This window comes from Hydra viridissima, unplaced genomic scaffold (genome assembly GCF_058129835.1).
Source record: "Hydra viridissima isolate aposymbiotic clone 2 unplaced genomic scaffold, HvirCarnegie_v1 scaffold_9, whole genome shotgun sequence".
NCBI lineage: Eukaryota > Metazoa > Cnidaria > Hydrozoa > Anthoathecata > Hydridae > Hydra > Hydra viridissima.
This window is the reverse complement of record NW_028324308.1, coordinates 14,427,697-14,446,133: the sequence shown is the minus strand read 5'-3', so window position 1 is coordinate 14,446,133 and position 18,437 is coordinate 14,427,697. Positions and strand designations below refer to the sequence as shown.

The window sequence follows — 18,437 nt, the reverse complement described above, 5'->3', positions numbered from 1 at the left end:
ATTTTGATTGGTTAATATATGAATGTTGTTTAAAACTTAACCGTTTGTTTTAAAAAACTATTCTAAATCTTTCGTAGCCAATACTTTAGCATAAATTAACATTAATAAGGATTCTTATTTTTAGTTTATGTAACGATAACACACTCATTAGGTCACAAAGTTTTTAGGGAAAATATTTTTTTACACTTTAAAAATAAAAAGCATTTTACTACTGAAAAACGAAAATTGTGGTTACATGTACACGAAGATCGTGCTACATAGTTTAATCTTTGAACAATAAGTTACAAGATCTTATGATTTAAGAATAAATTTACTAACGTCCTGAAACAAAAAAAGTAAAAATTGCTTAATTAGTTTTCTATAGGTCCGTCTTGTAAACAACTTGTATAAAAAATGAAGAAAGGCATCGAAACTAATTTTGAAATCAAATACACGAATAGAAAATTAAAAAAACGCTAAACTTTAACTATAAACCTGGTGTGATATTTGAAGTTTAAAAATTGGAAAAAGGTTTACGTTATTTTGAATTGGTATCCTGTAACAGAATTGAAGATTGGCTGAAAATTTAACGGACTCGTCAGTTTATCGAATGTATTTTTGTTAAACAGCTCTAACACGATATCTAAAAATGGAAAAATGATTGCTTTGCTAATTTTATGGTGAGTAATGCATGATCTAAAGAAACACTTTACAAGAAGAAGTACTTAGGTAAATTCAATTAACAAGTTATAAAAATTGATATTTTCAAGTAAATATCATGCAGTCGTTCGGCATAGACAGCCAATCAGAACTTTTAAGAAAACACCCTCATTTTGAAATATGTCACATGCACGACAATGTAACACCTCTTCACTAACTATCATTTTAACTGGAAAGTGGATAAAAGAACATATATAATTTTCCATATATATATATATATATATATATATATATATATATATATATATATATATATATATATATATATATATATATATATCACGCAATAGCGATCATCAGATGTCATATAACATCTGATGGTCGCTATTGCGTGAAACTTTAAGTAATGTAATATAAACCAAGCTAATTATTTAGTTTATGTAATAACAATAATAATATATTCGCTCTACTTATTCTACGCTGTATTGAGCACTCTTACTGGAAATATTAACATAATTTCTACAATACTATATATATATATATATATATATATATATATATATATATATATATATATATATATATATGGAAAATTATAAAATTATATATATATATATATATATATTCTTAAGCAATACCTATCTATGTCTTGTTTGAAAACATGTATGTATGTATGTATGTATGTATGTATGTATGTATGTATGTATGTATGTATGTATGTATGTATGTATGTATGTATGTATGTATGTATGTATGTATGTATGTATGTATGTATGTATGTATGTATGTATGTATGTATGTATGTATGTATATAAAGATTATTTTGATTTTATTTTTAATTTGATTTTATTTTTTAATTGGAAAATGAACATTGTTAAAAAAATTTGTCTTAAATTGTTGCAAAAAGTATTATATATAAAAAAAAAATTATTGAAAGGTGATATTAAATTAATATCAAGAGCTATTTATTTTTTAAACCAAGCTTCAAAATTTTATAGTAAAATACATTTATTCATTCATTCACATACATTCATTCAACACTGATAACTATGATGAATTTGAACTTTTAGCTTCATACTTTCAACTGACAGAGCCCCAACAGAAACTGGATGAATCTAATCAATCAACCACAATCAGGATTGGATGCAACCAACCCTAATCTCATTGATCAACATGATTAGAAGTTACTGGACTGAACCCAGTAACTTTTAATCTCACTGATCAAATAGATAAGGTCTCCAGACTACACATAATTATTAGGAAAAAACACCATAATAAAAGAAGTAGAAAAAAAATCAAAAACAAGAATTTCAACTGGTCCTCTGATTAAAAGAATCTTAGAGGAAAAATAATAGCATACACATCTGATCAAATGTGTGGTTGTATGTGATCAGATGAGTACACTGCAAGTACACAGTCAATCATTTTCTGTAAACCACTTTGAACTCCATTCTACTCAAAGCCATTTCAATTAGATAAATGAGCATAAATCGAGTCTGGAAATTGAGTGTTGAAATATAGAAAAGATTTAGATAATATTATTTCTAAACCTTGTTACTTAAAGAAAGTATAAAAGTATAATCAACTGAGCTTTCCTTCCCCCTACTGCACACATAAATAAGCTTTAAGTAAAATTGCAAATAATTAAATGTATTAACTTCTTTTATGTTTCATATTTTATAAATTCATAAAAATATTGGTTTTTATTTTTTAATATAAATAATCAATAAATGTTAATAAACTATATAAATAACAAACCCTTATTTTATTTACAATTGTAATGAAGACTTACTTAATGTTTCTTCAACCATTGGTGGTAAGAGGTCATTTAAAACAGAGCAATTTGTATGTAGAGCTGGATTTGTATTTATTTCAATCAACCAGACCTTAAGTTTAAAAGCCATAAAGCAGTTTTATAAATACATAATGTACATCTTATTTAATTACCTAGCATAATACTATTGCCAAAATATTGCACAAGTAAAATTAAAACTTGTACCTTCATATTTTCATCTATAATAAAATCAAAGCCCAGCAGATCAAAACAGCCTCTTCGTTTGTCCAATTTGTTAAGTGAAGCTTCTAAACACGTAACCATTATAACTTTCATTGTATCCTATATGAAAATAATTATAGCACTTTTAGAAGCAAAAGAAAAAAAATTATTATTATTATTCAATGAGACATTAAATTACCAAATTACATTTCAAACTCTATTTTTGCTTTAACAAAATTTTACCTGAAAATTATTTAATACCCAGTCCTCTGGTAGTAATTTACTTTCTTTTACATTCTGATTGATATATTTATTAAACTGCTCAAAGCTAAGAACAGTTTGCTCCTTCTTGTCTTTATATAAAGGATGTTTTTTTTGAACATACTGAAGAAAAAAATATTTCAATTATTTAAAAATAGAACTAAAAGATCAAACTCTATCATTAGAAGATGGATAAATTAGTTAATTCAGACAAAGATTTTTAAAATCAATGAAAAATGATTTTAATTTTCAATGAAAATTTTTAATTTCTTTGAAAAACCAAAAAAGCTTTTTATTTCTTTAGTTTAATTTCAACTGCTATGCATAGTATTTAAGAAATCCACTCACCAAGAGATCAACTGTTAAAAAATGATTTGCTTAAAAAAACTTTTTTTTTTAATAATATAAACTTTAACATCAAAAAACTTTCATACAAATGGATGTTAAGTTGTCAAGCAAATATGTAGAAAAACTTTCATACAAATGGATGTTAAGTTGTCAAGCAAATATGTAGAAAAACTTATTTTTTAATACTATGAACTGTGTTGTGACCTAACAAAGTCCTATACTTTAAGAAAGTCCTAAATTAAAAATCGACAAATTTCGTATATATAAAAGAAACATTTGCGGAAAATAACTTTGTTGTTTTAACTAGATATCTAGTTAGATAAAATAACTAAATTTTTTTCTCTAAATGTTTATTTTATGTATACGAAATTGTCATTTCTTAAATTAGGACTTTCTTAAAGCATAGGACTTTGTTAGGTCGCACCTTGGTATTTTGTTTTGATTTTCTAAATATTTTAAGTAACTCGATAGATCATTAGGTATAACTGAAGCAATTAGATGCTCCATATTATAAACACTATACTAACCAAACTACAAATGTTAACATTTCATACTTGAAATGAATAAATTGTATATACTGGTGTCAAGAAAGTAAACCATTTAGAATTACTCAAAAGCGTTCCTTAAAATACACATTGATATATACACATTAGATTTATCATGCTAAACTACTCTTTTCAGTTAAAAATAGGAGGTTGACTTTGTCTAGGTAAATTTATTGATATGCGATATAAATTTGAGATAATGTTATATTTTTTTAATTTGATTATTTAAGTAATGGCAATTAATAGAAAGAGAGGTATTTAGTTAATAGGAGAATGTTCAGAAAGAGCTAATGGTTCAAGTTTGCCATTTAGTAAATAAGTTTAATCACATTTTATGTATCAATACAATAGTATGAAAATAGTGTGATATAGTATGACAATCTAAAAGTACTTTTTAACAAAAGAAGAGCTTTTTTTTTTGTTATGAGAAAAAAATTTGATTACCTGAGAAATACAATATTAACAGGTGATCACTTATAAGACAAAGTTTGATAGCTCATGACTTTTGAGTAAGTGCTTCTTTTTAAATTTAAATTTTTCTCTTTTGAACAAAAATCCTAATGCTGGTTTTTTGATCTAGTGATGTCATCAATGTTCCCAAAGATGACAAATACAAAAAAAAAAAAAAAAAAAAAAATCGAAATTTGAGAAAAAAATACTTGTTTGGTTGGCAATATCTGCTCACAGAATTTCTTGTGTTTTTCTTGTTCAGCCTGGCCTGGGTTTGAATCAAGAAGTTTATTTACAAAAATGCATCATCAATTGGCTGCTTCCAATAATCCATGATGTAGATGGTAATTATGTGTTTTGGCCAGATCTCGAATCATCTGATTATGCAAAATTAATTATATAATTTCTCTAACTGCTACAACTGGGAAACACAAATAATTGATCAATTGAACAATATGATCCAATTTTATATGAAAAAAGTCGATAAGAATAGTTGTATAAGCTATGATTAGTAGTGTGTTTAAAAAGTTGGGTGCTGTTCATAGATACAGTAAATCTACTTTGTTGCCATCTCCCTGTGTTGTAATACTAATACTGCTGTATTATATGCTTTTTATAGAACTAAAATATCTTTATTGGTTCAGAAGGTCTAGAAAAGGTGTCTGACAAACAAGATAGGATAATCTTGAATATTAGACCAATAAGTGGTTTTACTACAATTTAGGCTATGAACTTATTTAATGAACTGAGTTTAATATTGGATTTTCTTTAAAAAAATACTAACACATTAGAAAATGATATTAATTATTTGAATGTAAAAACTAAAAATAAGTAGTCTAAAAATACCTTCCTAATACAACAATCGACTAAATTACAAAATTTGTAATATAGTAAATTTTTATATATAATTGTAAATCAATTGTTTTAAAAAAAAAAGTTAACTAAAAATGACATTTTGTGTTCTTTTTTTTTTTTTTTTTTTTTTTTTAAATAAATTGAGCTACTTTTAAATATGCATAAAAACTTAAAAAATTTACCTATAAGGAACATAATTAAAACTTAAGAGAGCTGAACTTCAAAAAAACTATTTTTGAAGTTTTTATTTTCCTCAATTCACTTTTAAAAACATGTTGAACAAAGAACCAAACAGTAACAAAAAACAAATGGAACCTGGTTTGTTAGATGGGCAGTAAGATCTAATGTTTCATTAGAGTAAGGCACACAAGCAACACGTGCATACCCTTTGTGATAATATGCAAGACAAGGTTGAACACTAGCAATCAGCATGTATACACGAACATCAAACTTGCAGCCATGAATTAAAAGCGGATTCATAAGATACCTGATGATAAAAGGTAATTTTAATTTTTAGAACTTTTAAATTTCAAGCAATACTTACGGTGTTGACAGATTTATATGATCCCTAACAATGTTTGATACAAAGAGCTGTATTTAGGATGGATGAATCACTATAAACTAAACTTAATACTATTTAATAATATTGTTTAAACTGCACACCAAAACAAAAATAAAAAAGGATGTTTTAAAAATACTTATTTTAACAGTTTTTTTCACCTTTGTATTATCCAGCATGGTTTAGTGGGCATTGGTGAAAGATTTTCTTTGTTGATTTTCTCTTTGAATGCTGACAGATCATCAACTAAAAATATACCTTTTCCTTGATTTTTACATGACGGCTTACATATCCACAATTCACCTTCTACAAAGAAAAATTTTATATGCTTAACAAACTTTATAAATTTCCTTCAATTTCTAAACTTTATTGTTTATGACTTTATTTTAATTGGTTTGTTTTGTGCTTTCCAAGAAAGTCAACAAAGTTTGTTTCATTTTGAACAAAATGATAAAGAAACCTAATTCAACATTTTCACAAATGCATTATTATTGTTTATATTATCATAACTATTACTATCAAGATTACATTTTACTATTTTTTCAAAATTTACTTTGAAATTTTACTTACTAGTAAAAGCTTTGAAGAAAATTTGACATTCATGCGAAGAATCAACCTTGTAAGTTTCCATGAAAAAGTCATCAACTGAGAAAAACTTTTTCCTAAAAAAATTAAAAAAGGTTAACTTAAACATTAAATACTTTTATTACCCTTATCCTTATATTTTTTTACCCTTTTTATCTTATTTTGTATAAACACATTAAGTGGTCACTTACTATTCCTTTTTATTCTTTAAAAATTTCAATGCAATTAATATCATTGCAAGTACATATTTTATATTAAATATTTTTTTATGTTAAACCAAATGTAAAATTAAACATAAGTAAAAATTGTTAATACCCACTTAATTATTACTCCATAACAATTACTAAACCTTAATGTCTTTTGATGTCTTTCATAATCTCTAAGTGTTTGCAGCAAGCCAATTTTTGTTGCTAAACAGTATGCATTTGAAATATGATTTACAATTTGATATCCTAAAGTAAAAAAAAACTAGAAGAACTTGCTGAATGCCTTTATAACATGAAAAGTTTATCAAAAAATTTTAAATAATTCTGGAAAAAAAATCCTTTTAATGTTTACCTTCTCTAAATATTTCATAATTAATATTTTTTTTGCATTCAACCCACTTCAAGAAGAAATCATGATTATCTACAGTTAACTTCATCCCTAACTTTGTTAGAGCATTCTCCACTCTAAAATTAAATCCTTTAAATTCATTCCTTTAAACAACCAACTGAAAAATATAAAATATTTATTTACAGTTATTCATCTATAACAACAGTTACACAGTGTGTTTTCCACAGATTAAAATTGCTATCTTCTTATGTTCTTAAAGAACATTTTTGAACCATTTTAAACAACTAAAAGTATCAACTTATACACCAGTTTACACAACTAAAAGTATCAACTTATACACCAGTTTACACAGTAACTGTTTACAAAATGTGCATCTTTGTACAGTGGTTTAAAAGAAATTGACACGCTTTTCTAGTTTAAAGCTTATTTTAAAAACCATTTTAAAAAAAGTTAAAGAGTATTTACTTAATTTTTATTTTATTTTCAAGAGAGATTCTTCTCAGAGTTCATAGTAAAACATAACTTCATTTTAAAATTTTATCAAACGCAATAATAAATTAAATCAAGAAAAAGAAAAACTATAGTTAGATAAATTATATAAATGATAAATTATACTTAGAGCAACAACAATTAACAACAAAATAAGTTTTTAAAATATCACCCACACACATTTTTGCAAACTATACATTTCTTTAACATCTATTTAACAAGATTGCTAAAAATTTAGGTTAGAAATTTTCTCCAAATAGTATCTAGTTCAAGTTTTAGACTGCTTATGAAATTATTTGGTTCTTAATTTATTCTTTGTACATCCAAACCCAAATAGATTTAATGGGATTAAAACCTGGTGATTAAACTGGCCAAGACATTAAATCTATTTCATTTTCTTCCATCCCAGCTTTGACTGCAAGCTTTGAGAGCAGGAATTTTATTTTATTGAAACTGCTACCATCTGTTTCAATCAATCAGCATGTCTGCTGATGGAACCATGCAGTTATTTATCATCTCTATATAGATGTATTGGTTGATTCAACTTGCATACATATTATACAAAACCTACTCTATTAAAATTAAAACCTCAAATACTAACACTATCACTGCCTTGCAACTTTTTACTGAATCTTTTAACTGAATCTTTTAACAAGAAAAGTTTGAACTTACTTTTATCACTGAAAATTATCCTTTTTTCAAAAGACCATGCAATTCTCTCCTCACACCACCTTAATTATGTGAACCTTTATCTGGCCATGAGCATGGGTTTTCTAATAAACAGTAATGTTTTTCCTAAGTAAAGTACTTTTAATTCTATTTCAAAAAACATGTTGACAGTTTTTATTGAAGTTTTTGGTAAGGTTACAATAACTCAATCTTGGTTTAGCTGCTAATTGATAAAATAAGATTGTTCTCATGCTCAGGAGATTTTCTTTTTTTTTTTTGACATTTTGAATCCTAGATTTTAATAAGTTTTTTTTCAGGAAAAAGCCAAACCTTTATCATTATTCTTATCTTAGTTATTATTTCTAATTATCTTAAATTTCAGATCTTCTAAAAATCTCAAATTAAAACTTGAATATGACTAAACTGGTCATCATTAGTATTTTTAGTATATAACCAAATTAAAATTGATTAATAAAATAATTTTGAATTATAATTGGTTTGAGAGGAAAATAGAACAAAAATCAATTTTAAATATTAAGTACCCTTTTTTTTCAAGTATATTTTTTACTATATGCACTAAAAGTAATGAACTAGTGAACTTGTTAATTGCAGAGAAAAATTTCTTGTCATGCAAAAAAAAAATTTTAATGTGTCTGTTGTTTTCTTTTAACCACTGTATATAGATTTGGATCGCAACTTATTTTTAACTCCTGTATCGTAAATTGATGAATTTTTGTTCAAAAATACTGTCAAATGGGGATGATTTCGGAGAAGTTTTTGGCCATTAAAAAATTGATAAACTGTGTATTCAATGTATGTTATGTTAATATAAGACAATATACAAGTAGGACTAATCATATAAACCAAAAGTATATACTTACTGTAACTGTTACTTACTCTTTTTTTGGTTATATTGTCTGAATTCACCCCATAGGAGCTGAATTTGGACAGTTTTTTTTCATGTTGTATGAGGTCAGGGATTTTCTTTTTGTCCAGACAAACATCTTATATACAGTACTACAGCAGTAAGAAACCGGTCCTCAAAACACTATCAAACCAGTGACTTTTGCTTCTGTTATACTGACTTCTGTCCAGATGCCATACAAATGGGCAACTTGATATACAGCATAACAGGGAAAAAAATTGCTGCCACTAGAAGCTACATACATGAGTGAAGTGGTCTCCTTAGTTGAGCAACAAACTCTTTCTTGATATTGATATCCTTTCCATACAATCACTTTTTTTTACAGCCATGATCATCCACCAATTTTTATCTCATTAAAATTTACAATATTTTCAGAAGAAACCTGTATTTCTATCTCCAGGTTAGTAAAGCTGGCCTTTACTGAGTTAGGTCCAACTGTTGCATGATTTGGCTAATGTTCTGTGAAAGATGATCAGCAAGTTGTAATTTGTGCCAAAGCATGTCACTTTTAACTCAATCTTGGCCTGGATATTTGCTCTCAAACTGCTTAACATTAATACCATGTCTGTCCAAGCATTCTTTACAGGAATTAATTGCTTGGCCACCAATTCTTTGTATATATTTTTGAGGAATTATTTGTTCAAAACACTTGATTTGTCTAAGTAAAAACACATGCAACAATTGCAAATTAGTATAAGTTTCAACAAAATCATTAACTGCTTTAGTACCATATCATATCATTGAACTGCAATATGAAAAAATATGAAAGAATCTTTTTAGTAACATAATAAGTAAAAAGAGTTTTCATAGGTGTTAATTCGGACAGGAAATTGAGAATTATCATAATTATTCTTTAAATGACTTTTAAAATGTTATTATATGTATAAAGACACATAAATTTCATATTGGTCATATAGTTTGATATGAAGCTGTCCAAATTCACCCCACACATCACTTGTGTCTAAATTCACCCCATTTTTTAATGAGTCTTTAGCCTTTTTACTTTTAAGAAACTTTTTTAATAGTTTCCCAAATCAAATCTATTACTTGTCTATTCAAACAAAGTTGGCATAAGATAACTATCTCAAAAATTTCATCAAAATTTTTATAAAATGTCTGCTACTAATACTTTCTAACAGAGTTTTGCTAAATTAACCTTTTCTCATAAAGACTCACACACAAAGAATATTTCTTTTACTGCTATTGACATAATAAAATTGTTATATCTTTAAATAAGTAACTATTTTTCAGTATTTAACTATCTAGTTTGAAACGCTGCATATAGAAGTAACCAGCATGTTGACACTTTAATTAAAGTTTTGTCTGAATTCGCCTCAATGTCTGAATTCACCTCAATGTCCAAAATCACCCCATTTGAAAGTATTAAAAGTCATTAATTTGTTTTAGTGAAAAGGTCACTTCCAAAAAGAAAATTGAGTTTATATCAAGTTCTTTCAAGATTTTTATGGCAACTTTAAAATGAAGGATTAACTTCAGCTTAAATTCATTTTGTTTAAAAAAAAATATTTACTCCATAATCATTGAAATTTTATGGAAATTCATTCTTGCACAATTCTACAAGAAAGAAAAATTATACAAGGATTTACACCATACAAATTTTTATAACACTTGATATAAATTGAATTTTTGGTTTACCACTTGGTATAAATTAAATTTTTTCTGAATTGAAAACCTAAGCCTAAAATTTATATCCAAACCTTTTTAGTCAATCATGCTTTGAGTTTCTTATAAAGTTGACAATAATTGAAAATGAATTTTTATTTACTTTAGAAACTTTCTTGATACTTTTAAGCTTTATAGCTTTTTAGAAATTAATGCATACTTTCTAAAAACTTTAACTAAACAATTTTTTTGTTAAAGTATTTAAGCAAAAATGGCAGTATAAATGGCAGAAGATTTAATCACAGTTTAGAAATAGATTTTTATAGGTTTTATGCACAACTCTACATAGAAATTGTGCACTGGAATATCAAGAGGTGAAGAACTATTTATTCACCATCAATAGTAAATCAGGCAAACAAAATTCACAAAATTATATGATTTTAACTGTGTTAAAATACTAAGAACTGATAGGTAAGAAAATGATCTATCTTTGCGAAAAAAAAAAAACTTAATTACACAGAGAATTTAAGCAAACCAACACACTTTATAAATCAATTGTCATTATTTTCAAGATACAGCACAACTTTCAAATCAAAACTCAGTGAAAGCCTTGCAATCTCTATATTAATGTTTTAAAACAAATTCAACAATACCAATGATCACTCTGTAACCAAAAAAGTTTATGCATTCCTGACAACTAAGGTCTTTACATTTAAGTGAAGTATTTTTGCAACCCCTTTATCTATAGTATGCCATGATCTTTCTGCTGTAGCAAGTAAATATGACTTACAATCCCGAGATTCTTTTATTGTTACATTTTAGTAATAATTTAACTGAGTTCTAGAAAGCTGTAAAGTTCAAAGTTCTTGAGAAAGTAATTTTAAATAATTCATTTTCACCAAAACATAATTGATTATATAATAATATAATACTTAACACAATGTAATTTAATACAGTAATATAATATGAGAATGTAAAAAAACAGTATTCACACAATTTTACACCATTGTGACCTCCAACATAAAAATTTCTTTCTTTAAGACCAAAATCTTTTTTATATTTTGATCTTAAGCTTGATAAAACTGGAGCAAATTCAATTTTCTTTGCTGTTGCTGTTACTTTGCTACTTGAGTCGGAATTTTCATCTAAAGAAACGAAGTAAATTTAAATCAAACTGACTAGACATTTACTTGCAAAAAACATATTTCACATAGTTTTGTAAGCTTTAATTATATAATTAAGAAATATTAACTTAAGTAACAATTTACCAATTTTTTTAGCCGTACTTTTCTTCATATTTTGTTTATAATTTACTTTCTTATAAACAAGTAAACAAATGAAACTTGCTGTAGTTTAGCGGAACATGTTTTGTTTACTATCGTCGCGCAGACTTATCGCATTCACATATCTGTGAGAATATTTAAGTCAAATCCGTGAGCCCGCACGAGGGATGAGTTTTTAATCACATAAAGATTTACTTATATTTTAAGTCTAAATATTATTATATTTTAGACAACTGTCACAAAATCGTTTCTCAATAAAAAGCTTGCTGGTATAGTCACGTGTCTTCCCAAAAAAAGCTCATCTAAGTCCTTTTCAAAGTTTACTTTTGTCTAACGTTTAATAACTTAAATTTTGTACAAGTCTTTAAGATAAAAAAAGTATGCAGTAATGAATTTATAGTTACCAAGTTCTTGTAGCATATTTAATTCTCTTTTAAACAGTCGATTGTTTTAACATTTTAATTGAAATAATTTGAAACCGCGATCAAAGGCGGAGACACGAAGAAAGAGAATTAACGTAATTTTATTTTTTTAAAAAATCGTATAAATGGCAAAACACTTCACATTTGACTATTTCATTGCGGGAAATTTTTATCAATACACCCTGCCAAAAAAGAAAACAAAATAACACTGAGTATTTTAAACTAAATTTAGTTTTTAAATACATAAAACAGCTAAATTAGTTCAAGTGTGTTGGTGATTTATATCAAAAACATATGCAATTAGACTTAAGCGACCATCGTACTACCATGAAGGTATGATCCTTGAAGCAGGTGTTATGAGTATCTTAAATAATTGCAAACTTTGGCACACAATTCTGCTTGAAACTGGTTTTGAAATACGAAATTGACCAGTTTTAAAAAAGGCTGGTAAGATGATCCAAGAAAACATGACGTTTGTTGATGTTAGTCAACTGAAACAATTTTAAGACAAAGAAACCTAGACTTATTTTTCATCAGAGAAATTAGCGTGAACGAGCCGAGAAATGCATGTCTTTATTTGTCATGATGCAAATGGTTGGTCCTTAAGTTAAGAGAAAAAAAGAAAGTTTTAAGTCCATGAATTCTTTTCCCAACAGAGAAATTAGTATCTTGTATATCTTGGAATCAGTATTTACACAGTAAAACTACAAAAAAAAAAAAAAAAAAAAAAAAAAAAAAAAAAAAAAATAGATAGAATAAAATACAAACACAGCAGTAATTATTCAGATTCCGTTGTTTAAAATCAATCTGTAATAACGATAAGCTAACCAAATATTTATCCACCCTTCTCAACCAAAAATGACTCATGAGTAAGGTGTATGACTAAATAATTACAATGTCTTTATAAAAGTTTTTTGGGGGCAACATGTTTTGATATTTATTTACAGGAATGAGCATAAGAGCCAAAAAATTTTCAATCGTCTCCATTTAACGCCTTATCACTTGATTTAGAGCGGGTAGCACGCAGAGAACGATCTCTTGATCTAGATCGAATCTTTCTTGATCGACTTCTTGTTCTCGACCTACTTCGACTCCTAGATAGTTTAGGAGTTAATGAACGTTTCTTTGGGGAGCGACTCCTGCTGCTCTTACTTTTTGATCGTGAACGATGACGACTCCTACTGCGACTTCTTGAGCCAGAATAGTCTCTTGGAGGACCAGGAGAATCCTGCATAAGTGTAACATAAAAAATAATTTCTACTTGATGATTTTTAACTGTTTTTGTAAAGCATATTTCACATATAGATACGTTCATATATCAAGAATTTTAATTTTTTTTCAAAAAGAAACCTTGTTAACTTACATCAATAAGTTTAATTCTGCGATCAAAGAATTCTGAGCCATCAAACTTTTTTAGAGCTCTTTTCATTTCTCTATATGAACGAAACTCCACAACCCTGTAATATAAACAATCAAATATCTTAACTCAACCTTTTAACTATCTCCAGGATTTTTACTAGATTCAGAAGCTGACAGTTGCCCAATTTAACAAGATTGTTAAAAAAAAGTCAAGTTAATTAACTACAAACTAACCTGCCTTTTTTATTTTGACTATCTAGATTTTCTTGTAAAAAAAAAAAAAAAAAAAGTTGAAAAAATCAGAGCATACCCTTCTCCAACTCTCTCTTTATTGGCTTTAGTAAATGTTACTTCTCCAGCTGATCGAAAGTAGTCTTTTAAATCCTATAAAATAATTATTCACCCAGAGGTTAATTGATTACAGTTTAAAATAAAAGAAATTCAGAAGCTCTGCGAAACCTTATTGTAGGAGGAGTGGATGGTACCTTTTAAGAAATAAGCAACTTTTAAACATAGTTCCCCACATCTCACATATTAGGTGGCTAGTATTCTAAATAGCTAACCAGATACATTGTTCACATTCTTTGAGTGAATTGTGAACTTCGCTTTCTTGTAAGATGAAACCTTACAACTTACATTACCTTCAAAAATAAGGAAATGAAAATTCTGCCACACCAAAATGGGGAAAAGCAAGAAAAACCAAGATGGTGTTGCCACAAGAAAATTCATTTGAGGAATTTAAACCACAATAAAATTGATTTGAGGATTTTGATTCAGCCATGGACAAGTTTACCATAGGATTATTTCTTAAAGTTATACCATGGATTCACTGATAAGGATAGGGATAGATAGTTCAGAAAATTTTGACCAAGTTTTGACAGTTTGATAAGATGTGAGGACAATCAGATCATTGAAAGTTTCACCTGAAATTATCACCAAAATTTAACAAGAAGAATATAAATTTACTTAAAGCTTAGGTTAACAACCTTTTTCATCATAGGAATGCATCTTCAAATAAAAAACCTTACCATCCATCCTACTCTAGATGACAAGTTGGTTACAATCAATCTCCACTCTGTATTGTATGGTCTCCCTCGACCCCTACAAATAGAAGAAAAAAAATTACTAAATATAGAAAAAAATAATAAAATATGCCCGCAAGAAAAGGAGGCGTAAAAGTCAAAGAAAAGGTTAAGAGCTCACCTTTCTCGAACACTATAACCGCCGCGATCTCTTTCGCCTCGAGTATCTCCACCGCGAGCTGTACCTGTCGCATGCTCTACAGTGATCCTGAGAAAGAATGACAAAACGATAATAAATATTGGCTAAGTAGAAAACTAACCTGTCATTTTCGTGCACTCTGCGATCACGTCTGTCACCATCAACTCTTGGACCATGCTTGGCATGTTCAACAGTTAGTCTGAAACAAAGCATTACCATTATAACAACTATTCAAACCACAAATGATAAAAAAAATTTACTGGCTAAACACCCAGAATGACAGATTAATAATTGCTTTGATTTGATATTAATGACACATTTATCAGTGCACAACATTTTTAAAAATTCAACAAAGCGAAGTATTATATAATATATATAATTCAGCAAAGTGAAAGTATTTCATTAATAAATTTAAAACCATAAGCAATTTAAATTTAGTTTCACCTTACATTTTCTTAACAATTTATGACACAGAAAACAACTTACCTGCACTAGGCAATTCCTTTATTTAAAGTAACTGAATTTAGTAAAAATACAAAAATTATATTTTTCTACTTCAGTAAGGTTTAATAGTTGCTAAATAAAATCACCTAACAATCGATACAGAGTTATAATAATTTTAATATTGAAAAAGAGCTTTTCATTCAGCCATGTTTAAAAAAACTTAACAGATCTATTTTATCAAAAACTAATTTAAACAATTTTTTTTTTCTTCTTTTAACAAATGCACTAAACAACTTTGCTGCTAACTCAAATAATGTAAATTTATAAGCTACAGAAGATTAGGAGTGAAGCTAATTGAGTAACAAAAAAATTTTCTTTCATCTTTTTTTAAAGTAAGTTTAACTAGTTAATGGATAACGTTGGTTGTATTACTTTGAGATCCTGGTTGCCTTTAGAAATTAAGCAATTAAGACTAAGCTCACCTTGAACCAAAGAACTCCTTTCTGTCCAACTCATATACAGCATCATCAGCATCTCTTTTATCTTCAAATTCCTAAAGGCAAAGATACAAAGATAAATCATTTTACATGACAAGCATTTCATTGTCATTTTCTCCTAGAAAAAATATGTAATGAATAGATTTTTCTATAACACATGGAAGTTTGCATCATTTTTTAATATTAGAATTCGGATTAAACTCACTGAACATAAGATAAAAACAGATATACATTTATTTAATAGAACTTTAAGTTTTTCAATCTGAGTTTAAAGTATCATTTTAATTATTCACTTAATTTATTCATATTCATATATTAAGTATTCATTTGAAGTCACAAACATAAGGAATTTCACTAGACCATTTGAAATTTACTTATGAAACTGAAATATTTAGCTCACATAACCAGTAGATCTAAAAAAATTAGAGGAAATTGATAGTCAGCTTAACTTTTGGAATTTTAATTTATAAACACCTTAGACTATCTTTAGTGTTAACTTGAAAGCTTTAAAGAAGTTATGTAAACTCAAGAAAGTTGTCTACCCTTATCAGTCACTTTGCTCAATTATTTAATAGTAATCTAGGCATTTAAATAAACTTTAAATATACTTGCTAAACAATAAGGTAAGCTTTTAGCGGCTTTTTTTTTTCTTTTTTTTTTTTTTTGCAAATCGACTTTATTTACCTCTTAGTTTTAAGCTTGGTTTATTATGATATGGTTTTACTCAACTATTATTTCTACTCAACTGAGATTTTGTTGTGCAATTAGAGCTTTTTCATGTAATCAAATATTTTTTATCAAAAGAAAAACTCAAATATAAACAAAATTGTCTCCTCTGACAGTAGTTGTATTGAACAATATTAGGTGTTACTTACAACGAAGGCATATCCCAATTTTATATTTACGTCCTTCAGGCGAGAAAACCCATTGTCCTTGAAAAAGTTTTCGAGATCTCTAACTCTGGCTTCGGGATTTAAACGGCCAACAAAAATTCGATTTCTATTTGGGTTGTCTCTACTCATGATTTGCAAATTTTTTTACTTTCTACCCACCAGCTTCAAATCAGGGTGCCGATAAAAAGAACGAGTGCCAATTTTATAAAGAAGAAACGAAACAGTGTCACGTGAGAAAACCACCAATACGATTGCAATAAAATGTTTTGAAAAGAAAAATTTAAACAAAAAAAGACTGGGTATTTACTAATTCCAGACTTGAAGTCTCTTAACAAGAAACCTTTCTAACGGATAACAAGAAACCTTTCGAATGGATTAAAACTGATGAACTATGAGTCGAGGGAAATATTTAAAAAACTGAGAACTACTCAAGTAGCAACATTTACTAAAAAATTAAAAAATAATGTGAAGCTTTTTATACAAATTGAATCACTAAATTTAACTTATTATGAAGATTATTGTAGCAAATCTCAGCGCTGGAATCTGATACTTCAAAATACAGCAATGAATCTACTCTTTTGGCATTTCGCGAGGTTAGAATTATTTTGTTCTATCTCCTATTTTAAAAGTTGGGAGAAAATGAGTTATTAATTTTTGTAAGTAACAATTGCTTTCAAAACACGCTATAATTTAGAAATTTTCTTCTAAATAATTTGTTTAAACATAAATTACGTAAAGCATAAGTTAATATTTCTTTAACAATCAAAGCTAAAATTTTAAACAATTTTTACTTTTAGAAAAAAAATCTAAAACTTTCTCCCAACGTTTAAACTTGGAGATAGAACAAAATAATTCTAACCTTGCGATGTACAAAACTGACCCCAAATGACTCTTATTTAGTTTGGATCAAGAATAGGCTACTAAAGGACGTCAAGCAATAGATTTTTTTTCTTTTTTATTTTATTAGGAGCATTGTGACTAAGGGAACCTATTGAACAATTGACCATGTTTCAATTCCAATCATTTTTTGTGCTGCCAAGTAAAACTACCGTATATACTCGCGTATAAGTCGAGAAATTTTGGACGAAATATTTACTCTAAAACAGCAATTCGACTTTATATGCGGGTCAGAAAAAAAAAACAAATTTATTCCTAGAAAATTTTTTTCCTATTTCTCATTTTTTGATTAAAAAATGTTTCATTTAATATTGATTTTGTATTTTGTAATTTTCACCCTAAATTCCCACTTCGACTTATACGCGGATCGACTTATACGCGAGTATATACGGTATTTACATTTTTCAAAAATCACTTTGATCAATCATATCTTGCCTAAAAATTAAATTTTGACATTTTTTTTATAATTTAATCAATAAATATTATAGTAGGCCATATTTCAAAGTTCACTGACGGCAATATAATTTTAAAGTTTACAAACGACAACATAATTTGACAACGACAGTAATGTTTAACGTTATGAAGAATTGTCAAATATTATTAGTTCAAATGACACTTCCTGTTCTCAAGAAATTTTAATAGTAAACCTTCAGTCCACAGTCACTAAAGGTGCATAATTGTCAAATGTATAACAGGTTTTTTCATCCCTAAACTCATAATGTAGTTTGACCAAGATGGTTATGATCGCAAGTTTTTTGTTAGTGGTCACTTATCAGTACTTTTGATCAAGGTTTCTGTCTGATCTAGAAACAAAAACAGAACTTTACAAATTTTTTGTACCCAAAGATTGCAACAATGCTATTTTAGTAGCTAGAAAAAAGAGTCATTTTATTAAAATATTTAATATAGCTGCAAAAGATTT

The 18,437-nt window shown here is 27.4% G+C and overlaps 2 protein-coding genes across 11 annotated transcripts; both read right to left on the bottom strand.

Moving 5' to 3' along the window:
* Positions 1-225: 225 nt before the first annotated feature.
* On the bottom strand, positions 226-11,962 carry LOC145185548 (protein polyglycylase TTLL10-like). 7 transcript variants are annotated; one of them, XM_090097609.1, is made up of 12 exons: positions 11,768-11,922; positions 11,504-11,644; positions 10,408-10,451; positions 6,797-6,909; positions 6,588-6,690; positions 6,224-6,315; positions 5,815-5,959; positions 5,410-5,581; positions 2,879-3,019; positions 2,639-2,755; positions 2,432-2,525; positions 226-622 (listed from the first exon to the last, which is right to left on the bottom strand). In XM_090097609.1, the coding sequence occupies exons 2-12, from the start codon at positions 11,519-11,521 to the stop codon at positions 513-515; spliced, it is 1,149 nt and encodes a 382-aa protein (XP_089953735.1). In that variant the 5' UTR covers positions 11,522-11,644; positions 11,768-11,922; the 3' UTR covers positions 226-512. The 7 variants fall into 7 exon arrangements, with proteins under 7 accessions (XP_089953735.1, XP_089953734.1, XP_089953736.1 ...); XM_090097608.1 differs by lacking the exon at positions 10,408-10,451 and having other exon boundaries at positions 11,494-11,644; positions 11,768-11,962; XM_090097610.1 differs by lacking the exon at positions 11,768-11,922 and having other exon boundaries at positions 11,492-11,628.
* Positions 11,963-12,830: 868 nt separating this feature from the next.
* LOC145185549 (serine/arginine-rich splicing factor 6-like) lies at positions 12,831-16,829 on the bottom strand. 4 transcript variants are annotated; one of them, XR_016455663.1, is made up of 8 exons: positions 16,601-16,829; positions 15,711-15,781; positions 14,767-14,983; positions 14,592-14,664; positions 14,205-14,486; positions 13,874-13,947; positions 13,568-13,661; positions 12,831-13,432 (listed from the first exon to the last, which is right to left on the bottom strand). XR_016455663.1 is itself a non-coding variant. In XM_080061484.2 (7 exons), exons 1-7 carry the CDS (start codon positions 16,745-16,747, stop codon positions 13,178-13,180), a joined length of 792 nt encoding a protein of 263 aa, XP_079917610.2. In that variant the 5' UTR covers positions 16,748-16,827; the 3' UTR covers positions 12,831-13,177. The 4 variants fall into 4 exon arrangements, 3 of the variants coding, with proteins under 3 accessions (XP_079917610.2, XP_079917609.2, XP_089953931.1); XM_080061484.2 differs by lacking the exon at positions 14,205-14,486 and having other exon boundaries at positions 14,906-14,983; positions 16,601-16,827; XM_080061483.2 differs by lacking the exon at positions 14,205-14,486 and having other exon boundaries at positions 14,767-14,853; positions 16,601-16,827.
* Between the last annotated feature and the right edge of the window lie 1,608 nt (positions 16,830-18,437).